This window comes from Hyla sarda, chromosome 1 (genome assembly GCF_029499605.1).
Source record: "Hyla sarda isolate aHylSar1 chromosome 1, aHylSar1.hap1, whole genome shotgun sequence".
NCBI classification, from domain to species: Eukaryota; Metazoa; Chordata; class Amphibia; order Anura; family Hylidae; genus Hyla; species Hyla sarda.
Window position 1 is genome coordinate 477,064,329 of NC_079189.1, and position 17,519 is coordinate 477,081,847.

At 41.4% G+C, this 17,519-nt stretch overlaps 2 protein-coding genes across 15 annotated transcripts in view; one reads left to right on the forward strand and one right to left on the reverse strand.

Annotated features, from left to right (window-relative positions):
• LOC130310020 (synergin gamma-like) overlaps positions 1–13,344 on the forward strand; it is a 32,537-nt gene extending 19,193 nt beyond the window's left edge. The window contains exons 4-6 of the mRNA XM_056552363.1: positions 1,162–1,322; positions 5,008–5,115; positions 10,771–13,344. Coding sequence (XP_056408338.1) covers positions 1,194–1,322; positions 5,008–5,115; positions 10,771–10,932 — 399 coding nt within the window. The 5' untranslated portion in view covers positions 1,162–1,193 and the 3' untranslated portion in view covers positions 10,933–13,344. The remainder of the gene's footprint in view (positions 1–1,161; positions 1,323–5,007; positions 5,116–10,770) is intronic.
• An 869-nt stretch (positions 13,345–14,213) lies between these two features.
• The window catches only part of DUSP18 (dual specificity phosphatase 18), a 67,684-nt gene continuing 64,378 nt past the window's right edge, over positions 14,214–17,519 (reverse strand). For 12 of the 14 annotated variants that reach the window (XM_056537261.1, XM_056537262.1, XM_056537256.1 and 9 more), the window contains one exon: positions 14,214–15,777. In XM_056537261.1, the coding sequence (XP_056393236.1) occupies positions 15,201–15,777 (577 nt within the window). In that variant the 3' untranslated portion in view covers positions 14,214–15,200. Of the gene's footprint in view, positions 15,778–15,878; positions 15,903–17,339; positions 17,438–17,519 lie in introns of those variants that run through there. The other 2 variants (XM_056537269.1, XM_056537267.1) reach the window with 2 other exon arrangements.

The following is a 17,519-nucleotide window of genomic DNA, read 5'->3' on the forward strand; positions in this document are numbered from 1 at the left end:
CTTCTAAGCCTTGTAGTGCACATGCAGAGCACTTGACACCCACATATGAGATATTTTTCTTTACTCAAGAGAAATTGGGTTACAAATTGTAGGGAGATTTCTCTCCTTTTACCGCTTGTAAAAATTAAAAAACTGGGTCTACAAGAACATGAGTGTAAAAAATGAAGATTTAGAATTTTCTCTTTTACTTTGCTGCTATTCCTGTGAAACACCTAAAGGGTTAACACACTTTCTGAATGCCATTTTGAATACTTTGAGGGGTACAGTTTTTATAATGGGGTCATTTATGGGGTATTTCTAATATGAAGGCCCTTTTAAATCCACTTCAAAACTGAACTGGTCCCTGAAAAATTCCGATTTAGAAAATTTTGTGAAAAATTGCTCCTGAACTTTGAAGCCCTCTGGTGTCTTCCAAAAGTAAAAACATGTCAACTTTATGATGCAAACATAAAGTAGACATATTGTATATGTGAATCAAGATATAATGTATTTGGGATGTCAATTTTCCTTTATAAACAGAGTTTCAAAGTTTAAAAAAATGATAAATTTAAAAAATTTTCCTCAAATTTTGAAATTACTTCTATTAAAAAATCTTAATCCTTCCTGTACTTATTAGCAGCTGAATACTACAGAGGAAATTATTTTCTTTTTTGAATGCTCTCTGATGACATCACAACCACAGTTCTCTCTGCTGACGTTATTATAATAATAATAACGCTTTATTTATTGTTGTCCTTAGTGGGATTTGAGCCCAAGTCCCCAGCAATGCAAGGCAGCAGTGCTAACCACTGAGCCACCATGCTGCCCTTAGCATACATCTGCTATGCAAGGTTGCTAAACTGGACAGAGATGTCAGCAGAGAGCACTGTGTTTGTGATGTCATCAGTGTTCCAAAAAGAAAGGAATTTCCTCTGTAGCATTCAGCAGCTAATAAGTACTGGAAAGATTAAGATTTTTTAATAGAAGTAATTTACAAATATGTTTAACTTTCTGCCACCAGTTGATTTTAAAAGAAAAGAGGTTTTCCCCAGAGTACCCCTTTAAGGTGAAAATGGGCTTGGTCCTTAAGGGGTTAAGAAGGTTAAGCAAGTAAATGACTGTAAACATCCAATTTCATATGCTGATGGTTTTCATGGCTATTTTGTGACTTTGATATTGCAGGTGTAGTAGAAGTTTACAGGCTATCAAAGAGAATGGAAGGTGGGATCAGAATACATAACATTGACTGTGAGCAATTACAACTTGTTCTCAGGGATATTGACCTATCGTGGAATAATTTGCAGGCTTTTCTGTCTATTTGTCCAAGCTTACTACAAACATTGGTGAGAATAATTGACATTTATATTTTACAGGACATTATAAAGCAAATGCAATTTGTGACTGTACTTGTTAGAAATTAGTATTTGTCCCATACACTTTAAAAGGGGGGTTCTTCATAAAAAATGCTGCTTGGATATGCTTTCACATCATGGTCCTTGGGGGTCAGACCTAATCACGTAAACACCCCTGTAAGCTTTTTCCTTGCACAATCACATCCCTGTCCAGTCTAATGGTGGGCAATTCCCATTAAATATGACTTTGTGTTACGAAGAGGCTATGTAAAGAATTTCAATTTTCTACATTATCATTAGAGACGTTTAGCAAACTAGGCCGTTCAGTCTCAGTGTTAATATGGAGCGTACAGTCATAGGCTAAAAATTTTAAGAGCGACATTCCTAAGGAAGCTCTACACTGGTGTTGAATCGATTCTGTAGCTGAATCCTCTTTAGGAGATGGACCTGGAACTTGGTGGTATCTAAACATTCTCTAAGCGTAACTTCTGTTAAAGGGGTACTCCGCTGCTCAGTGTTTGGGAGCTCGTGACGTCATAGCCCTGCCCCCTCAATGCAAGTCTATGGGAGGGGGCATGACAGCTGTCATGCCCCCTCCCATTGACTTGCATTGAGGGGGCGGGCGTGATGTCATGAGGGGGCGGGGCTTTGACGTCACAAGCTCCCGGCTCCAGCGTTAGGAACAGTTTGTTCCAAACGCTGAGCAGCAGAGTACCCCTTTAATAATCAATGAACAATTTGGTGAGGCACAATGGGGGAAATTTATCAAAACCTGTCTAGAGGGAAAGTTGCCTAGTTGCCCATAGCAACCAATCAGATCACTTCTTTCATTTTGCAGCAGAGGCCTTGTTAAAAATGAAAGAAGGGAGCTGATTGGTTGCTATGGGCAACTGGGCAACTTTCCCTCTGGACAGGTTTTGATAAATCTCCCCCCAATGGTTTCCCAGCAGGATTAAGCACCATGTCACAATGCAAAAGTGATAGCTCCGTGAACAAATCATTGTCATTTTGGGTCAATGTCCAGGAAACTCCCCAGATATCAATCTCATTGAGAACTTGTGATCAATCCCGAAAAAGTGGATGGACAAACAAAAACACTAGTCAGGATTTGGCCCAAAAGCTAATATCCAGCATGACAGGACAAATTGTAGTGGTCTTGAAAAGAAGAATCAACACTGTAAATTTATAAGTCTTTGCATAAACTTGATGTATTTGTCAAAAAATGTATTTAATGTTTACATCTGTCCTTCAGTATACCATAGAAACATCTGACTAAAGATCTAAAATCACTTAAAGGGGTATTCCAGGAAAAACTTTCTTTTATATATATCAACTGGGCTCCAGAAAGTTAAACAGATTTGTAAATTACTTCTATTAAAAAATCTTAATCCTTTCAGTACTTATGAGCTTCTGAAGTTAGGGTTGTTCTATTCTGTCTAAGTAATGTCTGATGACACGTGTCTCGGGAACCACCCAGTTTAGAAGCAAATTCCCATAGCAAACCTCTTCTAAACTGGGCGGTTCCTGAGACACGTGTCATCAGAGATTACTTAGACAGAAAAGAACAAACTAAACTTCAGAAGCTCATAAGTACTGAAAGGATTATGATTTTTTAATAGAAGTAATTTACAAATCTGAATTCGGGTAGAAAACAGACATAGCGCACATCTACAATCTTGTATAATGATCTGATTGCTTCTCAGCACAATATCAAAAACTAACAGGTTGTTAGTATACATTTTTGATCAAAAAGTACAAGCCCACTCGCCACGTCAAGGCCACCTATTCAGAGTGGGTCCCTAACATCCCTAGCATAAAATGGCGCAGCACCGGGCGGGCACCACCGCCGCGACACCAGTGCCCACGGGGGGGGGGGGGGGGGGGGGGGAAAACGACCCACTGGCAGAGCGGCCCCAATGCCTCTCAAACCAGTCTATGGGTCGCACCTCCCCGCAGACACGGCAGCAACGGACACCGCACAGCACCACACCAGTGTGAACAAGGTGCAATAGCTCGCTTACCATGCTCTCCCAGTCAGACTGGGAGGCTGCTAGGAAAGAAATGGCCCTTGTGTAGCTAATTACTACTTATATAGGGTTGGGCTGTTTTCTACCCTAATTTACAAATCTGTTTAACTTTCTGGAGCCAGTATATATATATATATATATATATATATATATAATGTATATAAAAAAAAAAAGTTTTGCCTGGAATACCCCTTTAAGAAGCAAACAGTATAGATCAAAGTTTTTGTAAGTCTCAAAGCTTCTGGCCATGACTGCAGGCCAGGGACTGTCGTTTGTAGAGGAGTTGCAAATAAGCCATGTGGAATTTTAATTCAGTGTTTTATCTGCTTTAGCTGTAGATCATGTCATAGAGGGTAGTGAAAGAGGGAAGTGGTAGTGCATGAGGGAACTGTAAGGGTGCGTTCACACTCTATTACTAGCAGTGGGTTTCACGCTGTGGAAAACCTGTTGCGAGTTACACTACCATTGATTTGAATGGGTCCACAGTCATGCCCCACCATAGACTTGCATTGAGGGGGCGGGGCGTGACATCATGAGGGGCGGGGCTATGATGTCACGAGCTCCCGGCGCCTGCTCTAAGCATTTGGAAAATTTTGTTCCAAACGCTGAGCAGCAGAGTATCCTTTTAAGAGACTCCTGAACACCCTTGCAGGGGACTCACTTCATATTTATCTACAAGCTGAGACATTGTTAGAATTGCAGTTTGGAGTTTTGGAGAAAATTGAGAGGGTGGGTTACATGTGTGAGGCCTATTTATCATTGTCTAAGGGCTTAACTTTTTATATATTAGAAAGTTATATTAAAGGGGTTATCCAGGAAAAAACTTTTTTTATATATATCAACTGGCTCCAGAAAGTTAAACCGATTTGCAAATTACTTCTATTAAAAAATTATTAATCCTTTCAGTACTTATGAGCTGCTGAAGTTGAATTGTTCTTTTCTGTCTAAGTGCTCTCTGATGACACGTGTCTCGGGAACTGTCCAGAGTAGAAGCAAATCCCCGAGACAAGCAGAGATGTCAGCAGAGAGCACTGTTGCCAGCCAGAAAATAACTCAACTTCAGCAGCTGATAATTATTGGAAGGATTAAGATTTTTTAATAGAAATAATTAACAAATCTGTTTAACTTTTTGGAGCCAACTGATATAAAAAAAATCCCTTTAAAGGCATGCCCAACCAGTCATTCGGTTAATGCAAGCCTGCAGACTGGCCCCAGAAGCTGCAGTCCCCATGATAAGAGGGGACAAGACTATACAAATTCTTTATCCACAATGTTAAGACCGGAATTTGCTTCTGATTTTCCTAATTATCTTTAATAGGTAGGTTAAAATCTGCAACAAAAATGTGACGTGTGAACATATACGAAAGCTTATTTTTGCAAACAAAAAACCCAACCAGAGGAATTTATCATTCCATGCACCAGCACAGACTGGCAGAATTGCGCACTTGTTTTATGCAAGCCCCATCTTTTCACTAAATATTTGTGCAGACTTCCTTTTGGAATAAATTGTGCTGGCGCAGGGATTGATACATTCTCCCCATTATCTTGAAAATGACCAAATGCACCTTACATATTACAGCCTGACTATCACATGCAGAAGATGCTTTACTTCAAATGACCTCTTACAATGTGCTTCCACCTCTCTACAGCCCTCACAGTCAGCCTTAGATATTGTAGCCATAGGAGCATTCTCGGACTCAAGTCCATGTCTTCAGAGCTGTTGTGGAGTTTGTCTGCTGGACAGACCAGTAGAAGAGGTAAGTGACTGCTTCAGAAATGTTTGTATTCTTTTTCTTATTTATCTTCTGCTCCCGTTTAACATCATTTTTATAGTTTTTTTTTTCATAAGAATTACACAAAAGGAACATTTCAACAATGACTTTCAAATATAATATAGAAAAAATGTACATATATTTGTCCATATAAAGATAAGATAATTAAAGGGGTACTCCGGTGAAAACCTTTTTTCTTTTAAATCAACTGGTGCTAGAAAGTTAAACATATTTGTAAATTACTTCTATTAAAAAATCTTAATCCTTCCAGTACTTATTAGCTGCTGAATGCTACAGAGGAAATTCCTTTCTTTTTGGAACACTGATGACATCATGAGCACAGTGCTCTCTGCTGACATCTCTGTCCATTTTAGCAACCGTACATAGCAGATGTATGCTAAGGGCAGCATGGTGGCTCACTGGTTAGCACTGCTGCCTTGCAGTGCTGGGGACTTGGGTTCAAATCCCACTAAGGACAACAACAAATAAAGCGTTATTATTATTATAATAATGTCAGCAGAGAGAACTGTGCTCGTGATGTCATCAGAGAGAATTCCAAAAAGAAAAGAGTTTCCTCTGTAGTATTCAGCAGCTAATAAGTACAGGAAGGATTAAGATTTTTTAATAGAAGTAATTTACAAATCTGTTTAACTTTCTGGCACCAGTTGATTTAAAAGAAAAAAGGTTTTCACCAGAGTACCCCTTTAATAATGCATGTGTGTTATATCAAAAGCATTGTAGCCCTATTGACGTTATTAAAGGGGTACTCCCATGGAAACCCTTTTTTTTTTTTTTTAATCAACTGGTGCCAGAAAGTTAAACAGATTTGTAAATTACTTCTATTAAGAAAAATCTTAATCCTTCCAGTACTTATTAGCTGCTGAATACTACAGAGGAAATGGTTTTCTTTTTGGAACACAGAGCTCTCTGCTGACATCATGAGCACAGTGCTCTCTGCTGACATCTCTGTCCATTTTAAGAACTGTCCAGAGTAGGAGAAAATCCCCATAGCAAACATATGCTTCTCTGGACAGTTCCTAAAATGGACAGAGATGTGAGCAGAGAGCACTGTGATCATGATGTCAGCAGAGAGCACTGTGTTCAAAAAGAAAATAATTTCCTCTGTAGTAAACAGACCCTAAAAAGTACTGGAAGGATTAAGATTTTTTTTTTAATAGAAGTAATTTACAAATATGTTTAACCTTCTGGAACCATTTGATTAAAAAAAAATTTTTTTTCCAAGGATGTACCCCTTTTAATACTGCTGAGCCAGCAGCAATACTGATAGAAATACTGTGTACTATATCCCTACTCCATTTCTGTCAAACTTTCCCCCCCCTAGTTCACTTGCACGTTATGTAAGCCTTAAGCTTGTTAACACAGTAAGCATTGTTAGGGTAACTTTGTTGAAAAACACAATGTAAAAAAAATGCAAATATAATGTATTGGTCCGGTGTAGCCTACGCACAAATCACATGGAAACTTCTCAACCTTGTGTTCAGCCTTTGCTTTTTCGTTCTTGGTAGGGTTGGGGAGGGGGGTGTACAAGCTTCCCAGTGGATACAAAGCATTGGGCATGTTGAAATCCAATATGCCCAAACCCTCTTTTTTCCCAATGTTTGACGGGTGGGAAGCCCCAATACTTCTTAGAAAGTGGGTAGATCCCCCTGAAATGAGTGTGTTTGGTAGACTTTCATTTTATGCACATGGCTACCTTAAAGGGGTACTCAAGCCCTAAGACATCTTATCACCTATCCAAAGGAATCTTGCATTCGGCACCCACCTCTTTGAGCTGCTCACAAACTGCCGGGTGCCGACCACGGGCCAGAGTATCGTGACTTCATGACTCTGCTCCCATGTGACATCATGCCCCACCCCCGCTATGCAAGTCTATGGGAGGGGGCGTGGTCAGCACCCGGCAGTTTGTGAGCTGGCAGCGCAGCTCAAAGAGGTGGGTGCCGAATGCAAAATTGGGTGGGTCCCCAGCGGCGGGACCCCCACGGTCATACATCTTATCCCCTATCCTTTGGATAGGGGATAAGATGTCTTATGGCCGGAGTACCCCTTTAACCCCTTAAGGACCTAGGGGGTATGGATACGCCCTGGCTTCCTGGTACTTAAGGACCCAGGACGTAAGGACCCAGGACGTATCCATACGTATCCAGACCACTATACAGTGGTCTCTAAACAGTAGGCCTCTAGATCTTGCAAAACTACAACTCCTAGCATGCCCACACAGCAGTTTGTTGTCTGGGCATGCTGGAATTTGTAGTTTTGCAACATCTAGAGAGCCACATTTTGGAGATCACTGTGCAGTGGACTCTAAACTGCAGCCCTCCAGATGTTGCAAAACTGCAAATCCCAGCATGCCCAAACAGCAAACAGCTGTCTCGGCATGCTGGGAGTTGTAGTTGCGTACCTCCAGCTGTTGCATAACTACATCTCCCAGCATGCCCTTCGGCGATCAGTACATGCTGGGAGTTGTAGTTTTGCAACAGCTGGAGGCACACTGGTTGGAAAATACTGAGTTAGGTAACAGAACCTAACTGAAGGTTTTCCAACCAGTGTGCCTCCAGCTGTTGCAAAAGTACAACTCCCAGCATGCACGGTCTGTCAGTACATGCTGGGAGTTTTAGTTTTGAAACAGCTTGAGGTTTGCCCCCTCATGTGAATGTACAGGGTACATTCACATGGGCAGGTTTACAGTAAGTTTCCTGCTTCAAGTTTGGGCTGTGGCAAATTTTTCACCGCAGTGCAAACTCATAGTGGGAAACTCGACGTAATCCGCCAGTGCAAATGTACCCTAAAAACACTACACTACACAAACACATAATAAAGGATAAAACACTACATATACACCCCCTTACACTGTCCCCCCCAATAAAAATGAAAAACGTATTGTACGGCAGTGTTTCCAAAACGGAGCCTCCAGCTATTGCATGACAACAACTGCCAGCATTTCCGGACAGCCACTGACTGTCCAGGCATGCTGGGAGTTTAGTAACAGCTGGAGATACCCTGTTTGGGAATCACTGGTGTTGAATAGCCCTATGTCCACCCCTATGCAATCCCTAATGTAGTCCTCAAATGCGCATGGTGCTCTCTCACTTCGGAGCCCTGTCGTATTTCAATGAAACAGTTTAGGGCCACATATGGGGTATTTCCGTACTCGGTAGAAATTGCACTACAAGTTTTGGGAGGCTTTTTCTCCTTTTACCTCTTATGAAAAGAAAAAGTTGGGGGCTACACCAGCCTTTTAGTGTAAAAAAAATGTAAATTTTTACACTAACATGCTGGTGTTGCCCCATACCTTTTATTTTCACAAGCAGTAAAAGCAAAAAAAGATCCCCAAAATTTGTAACGCAATTTGTGGGCGTAAAATGCTCTGCGGACGCACAACAAGGCTCAGGAGTGAGAGCGCACCATGTACATTTGAGGCCTAAATTGGTGATTTGCACAGGGGTGGCTAATTTTACAGCGGTTCTGACATAAACGCAAAAAAATAAATACCCACATGTGACCCGATTTTGGAAACTACACCCCTCACGGAACGTAACAAGGGGTATAGTGAGCCTTAACACCCCACAGGCGTTTGACGAATTTTCATTAAAGTTGGATGGGAAAATGAAAAAAAAACGTTTTTTTCATTAAAATGCAGGTGTTACCCTAAATTTTTCATTTTCACAAGGGAAAATAGGAAAAGCCCTGCAAAATTTGTAACCATTTCTTCTGAGTAAGAACATACCCCATATGTGGATGTAAATTGTTCTGCTGGCGCACTACAATGCTCAGAAGAGAAGGAGCGCCATTGGGCTTTCGAAGAGAAAATTTGTCCGGAATTGAAGGCCACTTGTGTTTACAAAGCCCCCATAGAGCCAGAACAATGGACCTCCCCCCCCCCCCCCCATGTGACCCCATTTTGGATACTGCACCCCTCACATAATAAGGGGTGCAGTGAGAATTTACACCCCACAGGTGTCTGACAGATTTTTGGAACAGTGGTCCGTGAAAATGAACAAAAAGTCATCAATCACCTGGGAGGTGTTAAGGCTCGCTGTACCCCTTGTTACGTTCCTTAAGGGGTGTAGTTTCCAAAATAGTATGCGATGTGTTTTTTTTTGCTGTTCTGGCACCACAGGGGCTTTCTAAATGCGACATGCCCCCCAAAAACCATTTCAGCAAAATTTGCTTTCCAAAAGCCAAATGTGACTCCTCTTCTGAGCATTGTAGTTCGCCTGCAGAGCATTTTACGTCCTAACATGGGGTATTTCCATACTCAGAAGAGATGGGGTTACAAATTTTGGGGGGCATTTTCTCCCATTACCCTTTGTAAAAATGGTAAATTTGGGGAAAATGTTTTTTTTCATTTACACATCCGAATTTAACGAAAAGTCGCCAAACACCTGTGGGGTGTTAAGGCTCACTGGACCCCTTTTTTACGTGCCTTGAGGGGTGTAGTTTCCAAAATGGTATGCCATGTGGTGTTTTCTGCTGTTCTGTTCTGTTTTCTGCCCCCAAAAACCATTTCAGCAAAATTCACTCTCCAAAATCCCATTGTTGCTCCTTCCCAAACACTTTACATACACATATGAGGTATTTTCTTACTCGAGAGAAATTGGGTTACAAATTTTGTGGGGCTTTTTCTCCTATTACCACTTGTAAAAATGTAAAAACTGGGTCTACAAGAACATGCGAGTGTAAAAAATGAAAATTTAGAATTTTCTCCTTCACTTTGCTGCTATTCCTGTGAAACACCTAAAGGGTTAACACACTGTGAATGTCATTTTGTATACATTGAGGGGTGCAGTTTTTATAATGGGGTCATTTGTGGAGTATTTCTAATATGAAGGCCCTTCAAATCCACTTAAAATCTGAACTGGTCCCTGAAAAATTCAGATTTTGAAAATTTAGTGAAAAATTAGAAAATTGCTGCTGAACTTTGAAGCCCTTTAATGTCTTCAAAAAGTAAAAATATGTCATCTTTATGATGCAAACATAAAGTAGACATATTGTATATGTGAATCAATATATAATTTATTTGGAATATCCATTTTCCTTATCAGCAGAGAGCTTCAAAGTAAACAAAAAAGCAAAATTTTAAATTTTTTCATCAAATTTTGGAATTTTTTCCCAATAAATGTATCGACAAAATTTTACCACTAACATAAAGTAGAATATGTCACAAAAAAACAATCTCAGAATCAGAATGAAAAGTAAAAGCATGCCAGAGTGATTAATGTTTAAAGTGACAGTGGTCAGATGTTCAAAAAATGGCCGGGTCTTTAAGGTATAAATGGGCTGGGTCCTTAAGGGGTTAAAGGGGTACTCTGCTGCTCAGCGTTTGGAACAAACTGTTCCGAACGCTGGAGCCCGCAGCTTGTGACATCATGGCCCCGCCCCCTTATGATGTCATGCCGTGCCGCCTCAATGCACATCTATGGGAGTGGGCTGTCACGCCCCCCTACCATAGACTTGCATTGAGGGGGCGAAGCTATGACTTCACAAGCTCCCGGCGCCAGCTCCAGTGTTCGGAAGAGTTTGTTCCAAATGCTGAGCAGCGGAGTAACCCTTTAAGCCATTGTTAACAACTTCTCGAACATTTGAGATTGTGCTTACCTGTTTTTTGATTTTTTATTCTAGTTCCCATGTGAAGTGCAAAATAGCATGCTTAATACTGGAGGCCGCTTCTATCACCCCAGCTGTGCCAACTTCTGGCTACACTGTGTGGACTGTACTCTGCCAGTTCCGACTTGTCCCAGTAACTGCACTGCTTGTGTAAAACTAAACAAGGATGAGTTGTGACACAATGAAGATCTTGGGATTTTATGGACTAAGCACAAGGATAAAATTTATTTATTTTATCGAATCTATTTTTTTGCCACATGTTTTTATTTTTTGTGAACTTCTGTTTAATCCTAATGGAACTTGTAGAAATCCATGCGCTTGCCACCAAAACAATAACTCCATACATATGAAAGAAACATATTTTCTGTCACATAAGAACAAATGCAGTTGGACTCATTGATGCCAAAGGGATGCACAGAGGAACTATGGCCGAATTAAAAGTTGTCATTTTTATCATATGGAAGAAATCAAGTGTTGAAGATTTCCCTTATACATAATGGCGCACTACAAAGTGGTGAATCTGAAAAACATTCAGATCTAGATAAGGAGCAGAAAATATGTTCTGATTAAATGCAATGGTTTGGACCCTGCTATTTTATGTGATTAATGTTTGCAATGCTATCAAGTAGCGTGCGCCTGCAAAATTGCATGCCCAATGTGTTTTTATTTTGTGCATAGACTTGTGCTGTTTTTAAGTTGGTCCCAGTCCTGACCAGTTACGGCTCCCGGTGAAATCTGAGACAGGCAGGAAATATGAACTAGCAGAAGATGGGCACGAGCTTCACGGTGATTGTGCTGTCAGAGACCCTTGTTACCTTGTCCTAATGCGGTAAGTACCTGCTAATTAGGATGAGCCGACTCATCCTAACAGGGCAACATGTGAAACATGCTGTGCAAAGCCAGTTTGTGACTTGTGACTTTTTGTGCGACATTTGCACCAGATTAATGTGTTACCACTGCAAAGATCGTCTGCTGGTTTTTGAATACTGTGTAAAGTCACAAAAAATAGTGCTTAGGTACACGTGTGACTTTTCATGCGCTCAGTGTAGGGGGCAAAAAATCTCTAAATGCATTGATAAATCCCCCCCATTGTGTATTGTTTGAGGTATTGAGCTGTATACCTGCACCTGGTAGCTTGGGAAGCTATGATGTATAATTAGGGGCTAGCTGGCCTACGATTTTCTCCATAATGTGTTATTGCTTTGTGTAGATGAGAAGCAAAAAAACCATGTTAAGACCATGTCAAATGCAAACAAGCTTCTGCTTTTGAATCAAGTTTACTGGTGTCTTGAAGGGTCTGTCTAACCCAGGAGATGGCAATTCTGATTAATTCCCCCTAAAATTGTCACAGAAGCGAGTGACTGTCATGAATCTATATATATAAAACTCAACGTGTGTATGAATGTGTGTATGTACGTATGTGTGTATGTGTGTGTATGTTACAGTATCACGTCCAAACGGCTAAAGATATTAACATTAAACTTGGCACACATGTTACTTATATGTCAACAACAAACATAGGATAGGTAATTTAACCCTTACCCACCCCCATTTGCCAGGCGGGGTTTATGTTTAAAGTCCCATACAAGTCAATGGGAAATATATGTTACTGCATAACTTCCAAATGGCTGGAGATAATTCGATAATAGTTGGTCACATGTTACTTATATGTCCACTTAAAATATAGGATAGTTCATTTAACCCTTAACTACCCCCATTTGAAAGGGTCAGGGTTTTTGTTTAAAGTCTCATGTAAATCCATGGGAAATGTATGTTCCCACATAACTTCAGTACGGCTGGAGATATTTCAATACCTGGTGCACATATTACAGGTCTGGATAGGAGGTCGAGATAGGAGGACGGGATGGGAGGTCGAGATAGGAGGACGGGATAGGAGGTCGGGATAGGAGGATGGGATATGGGGTTGGGATATGACAACAATATATGAGGATGGGATATGAAGTCAAAAGCTTCCTCGTTTGTTTATTTTCCTCCCCAACAAGGATTAGGAAGGAAAAACCAGGCAACGCCGGGTACTCAGCTAGTACTTTATAAAAGTGAAAACACTCTTAACAGTGAAAACTGTGAGACTGGAACAAGTGAACATTCAAAAAGAAAAGAAAAAAGAATCTGAAATGCTCTGTACCTTTTTTTTTTACGCAAACAAAGCCATAATGCACGGTATGGACTCTTATTTGTTAGAAATATGTTGTCAAATAAAATTTGTCATTACTTATAATGTGACTGTAAAGTGTTATTTTATATTGTGATGCCAAGTAGTTAGTATCCCAGTGATGATAAAGTTGTTTAGTAAGGTCCTCACAATATAAATAAGTGTTATCTGGTCGAACTGATACCATGAAAGATCAGCTGGGTTTTTCTTTCCCTTAGCTCTGCAGAGTTATCTGTTTTTAGCTCTTGACCCTGCAATGCCATTCTTTGTTACTGAGGGAAATGATTGGTGATTACAGTGTTCTTACCATGTCACAGGCTGGCACAGCTAAAGCAACTCTACAGTGTGGACTGTGGAGCGACTATAAAACAAATTCTTCTGCTTAGATTTTTAGATAACTTTAAAAACGAAGAGCCCTATTCACCGTGCAGAACAATTAAAGGGGTACTCCGCCCCTAGACATCTTATCCCCTATCCAAAGGATAGGGGATAAGATGTCAGATCACCACGGTGCCGCTGCAGAGGACCCCCAGAGTTCGCTCTGTGTGTAAAGACGGGCGATACAGGGGACGGAGCAGCGTGACGTCGTGGCTCCGCCCCTCGTAACATCACGACCCGTCCCCTTAATGCAAGTCTATGGCAGGGGGCGTGATGACCGCCACGCCCCCTCACATAGACTTGTATTGAAAGGGGCGGACCGTGACGTCACGAGGGGCGGAGCCGTGATGAAACTATGCTCCGGTCCCTGTATTGCCCGTCATTACGTGCAGAGCGAACTCTCTCTGTGCTGTAACGATAGCGCAGTGCCGCAGCGGGGATCCCAGGGCTCCCCAGCAGCGGGGGTGCGGCGATCTGACATCTAATCCCATATCCATTGGATAGGGGATAAGATGTCTAGGGGCAAAGTACCCCTTTAAGGTTATATTTTATAGGGGTTTTCCAATTCGACAAGCTAGCTGACAACGGGGGGGGGGGGGAGGTTGTCGCCCCTCCACAGTCTTGAAAATGGGGACCCCAATCTCTCATTAGACTGGAGCTGTGCATAACACATCTCCATCCAAACATTGTAGTCTGCAGCTCCCATATAGAATAAATGGAGCAGTGATGCAAATGCGCAACCTGCCTCTCTATTCTAATAGAAGACTGGGATGCCTGTTCTCACCTGGCGCCTCAGCGGTCGGATACTCCAAAATTGGCCTGTGGACAGAGCATAGCTTTGTCAGATGGAAAAACCCCTTGAATATTTCGGACATTTCCACATGTCACAATACCAAAAATATTAACGTTTTTGCTGTTTAGAAAATTGGAAAAGGATTTTATTTATATTTTTAAAACATATACTTTGACTTACAGGACTTTTATACAAGCAATTATTTTATAGCTTACACCATGCACTGCAATACTACTGTACTGCTTTATCAGTGCTCTGCTAGTACAACCTTTCCTATGGCAGACTGTACTAGCAGATCGAACATAACAACTATTGAGCCCTTCAGCCATGAAGGCCTGGCTGCCATGAAATCCTATTAGTAACCCAAGGTGGTGTCAGCTGTACCCCAGAGAGGTGTGACACCTGTGAAATAATTTCCTACATAATTAAGTCGCTATTGACCAATGCATCTAGCGAGTAAGATAACTAGAGCTGGACTGATTTCTAATGCTGATTGTTGGGTGTAAGATCCAGGTACTAGGTGGCAACCACAATGTATGGAGCAGGCTCAGCTCCTGCTTCATACTTCCCTTCCCATGTGGTGTACATATAGTCATGTCGGGAAGGAGTTAGAATTGATTACCTATCCTCATTATAGGCCATCAATATTAGATCAGCAAGGGGCTGTCTCTTGGCACCTCCACCAATCAGCAGTTTGAAAGGGTCATGGCACTCTGGTGAGAGCTTCAGCCTCTTAATTTCTACTAGAACAGGTGCTACAAAACGTGCAGCGTATAATAATACAAACACATGTAAACAATGAGGAGGCTGCAGCTCTCACACAAGCATCATGGCCTCCTCTACAGATCTGATCTGTAAGTTCAGGGAGGACACAACCCTATCGGGGAGCAGAAGGGCACCAATCTAATATTGATGGCCTTTCCTAAGGACACGCCATGAGTTTTGCATTCGGAATGCTAGTCAAACAGAGGGTAGTGTTTTTTTTTTTTTTTTGTGCAAATGCTTCAATTTTTAAATTTACTACTAATGACCAAGATAATAATGTGCTTATTTAGCATAAAAAAAACCAGACACAAATCTTTTTAGGATCTACATTTCTCCTCAGAATGGAAGCATGTTCTTCGTTTCAGTCTCATAAATGTCTGGAATAGGTCCCACAGGAGAGTCAATAATTTGTACTGTATTTTTTCCAAATAAATGTAGTTCATAGGCGATCAGTTGTCTCCAGAAGCCAATGTTGGGGTGTATGATAGGCCTGCGGGCTTTTAAGTGAGCATGTGCTGCCAGAAGGGTTAGTCCATGATACTTCATGAGATAAGCAAGACAGAGTGTAGCAGATCTGCTGATACCTGCAGCACAATGAAGAAGTGTCTGTCCACCAGCAGCTTTTACTTCATGAATCTTATGTGAGATATATTCAAAGAGATCATACAAACGGGTTTCGGGTAGGTCGGCTAGAGGGAAATGTAGATACTCCAAGTCAGGGATGACATGCATTCTGTAATCTTGTGACACATTAATGACACATGTAATATGGTGGCTAGTAAGTAAGGTTGCCTTTCTTGCCGCTGCTGCATTGCTCAAGAACAGTCCGTCAGTTACTTGGTTAAGCCCTGAAATTGACATTGCTTTCTTTTTTACACAGACAGGCCTTTTCTTTTCTTTAGATTTGCTCAAGCTGCAATGAAAGTATATGATACATTAAAATTATTTGGTTATATATACTGTTTTATTACACCGTATACAATACCCATGATCTTATTTTATTAGTGTACTCACAAACCGCATTAACAACTACTACTGTTTTACCAGGTTGCTGACTAGGCGCAGACCTCCGCCTAATCTCTCCGCAAGTAGCGCTCTCTCTCCAGTACTTGCTGTGCATTAAGACACACTGGAGCTTTAAAAAAAAGACAACAAACTTTTAACTTTTGACTACCCCCCCCCCGACACTGCAGAGCAATTCCTTCTGCCTCTGCTACCACCATGGTCAAGTCAGCCCAAAGCCAAGGAATGTCCCTGTTCAAAAGCACCTTCCTCACCTGCAAGATGGCAGCCAAGAAGTTTGATGTCATCAACTATATTGACTATAGGTGACATTATTAAGATGCCAGGACTCTTTGGTTTGTAACATCCAGAGTGCAAAAATAAACGGTGCAAGATCTTCACATACAGTTTATAGCTATAACATTAAATAGTGCTTCTCAATGCAAACATGACATTTCCTTTAAAAAAAAAAAAGTGTATAACCTGCAAAAAAAAAAAAAAAAAGCAAAAACACAAACCTTTCCAGGGCACTTCTCTCAATAGACCAATTTGGGTCATGGTTCTATAACACAATGTTCTTTTATTAGGACATACAGTATGTAATATGTGTCGAATCCAAACTGGATTCCTCCTCCGGCATTTCTTCAAAGTTTTAAAACAGTAGCATATATATAAATATATATATTTATTAACCATACATATTACTTCCAGGTCAAAAGTGATCTCTTGGCCGCTTTCATGTTCCCTGTCACGCATGCGGTGTCCATTTTTGGATATCGTCAGTCGTCAGCCGTACCTTTGTCCGGCAAAACAGCGTCCCGCCTCCTCCCTCGGACCAATCTCAGTCAGGCGTCGGCCGCAACTCCCTCCTCCCTCCTTTGTCATCTCTGTCAAGTCTCTCATCCAAAACTCTGTCATCCCTCAGACGAAAAACATTCCTGTCGTGTAGCAGAGCCAAGTCAGTGTCGGCTCTCTGCTATACGGGTTCTGCTGTACATGCTCTTCAATGTTGGCTCTGCTATACAGTGCTGTGCAGCGTCGGCTCTGCTATGCGTCTGAGGGAGAATCGTCTGAGGCATGACTGTGTTTTGGATGAGGGACTTTCAGATGAGGGAGTTGTGGCTGAAGGATGACAGCGATTGGTGTGAGGGAGGAGGCGGGACGCCGTTTCGCCTGACTGAGGACAGAACCTAAAATGGACACCGTACACACAGATTACGCCACTTTTGTTAGTGATCCTCCATGCCCAGAACTTTCTAAGCTAAATTCGGCCATATCTTTTGGCCTTTCACTCCTGCATCATACTCTTTGATTAAGCATACCAGCACTGGACAAACCACGAAGCAGCGGACCCATCTAATATCTACATGTTCATAGAGGTGTTATGCTCTCAGTGTAAAACCATTTGGTAAGAAGTAAATATCTACTACCCTCTATTACAATACTGTAGTATGGGCTCCTCTAGATGCGCACCTTTTTTTCCTTTTTCTTCTTTGCTATATAGAACATGTTTTCTGTGTATGTATATAGTGCCCCCACAGGTCTGTAAAAGGTCAGCCACACTCAACAGTTAGTACAAAGCAAGTCTATTTAGAGGAATCATATCCAGCCATCAAGCAACTATGACATCACAAACCTACCGGTTACCATTGC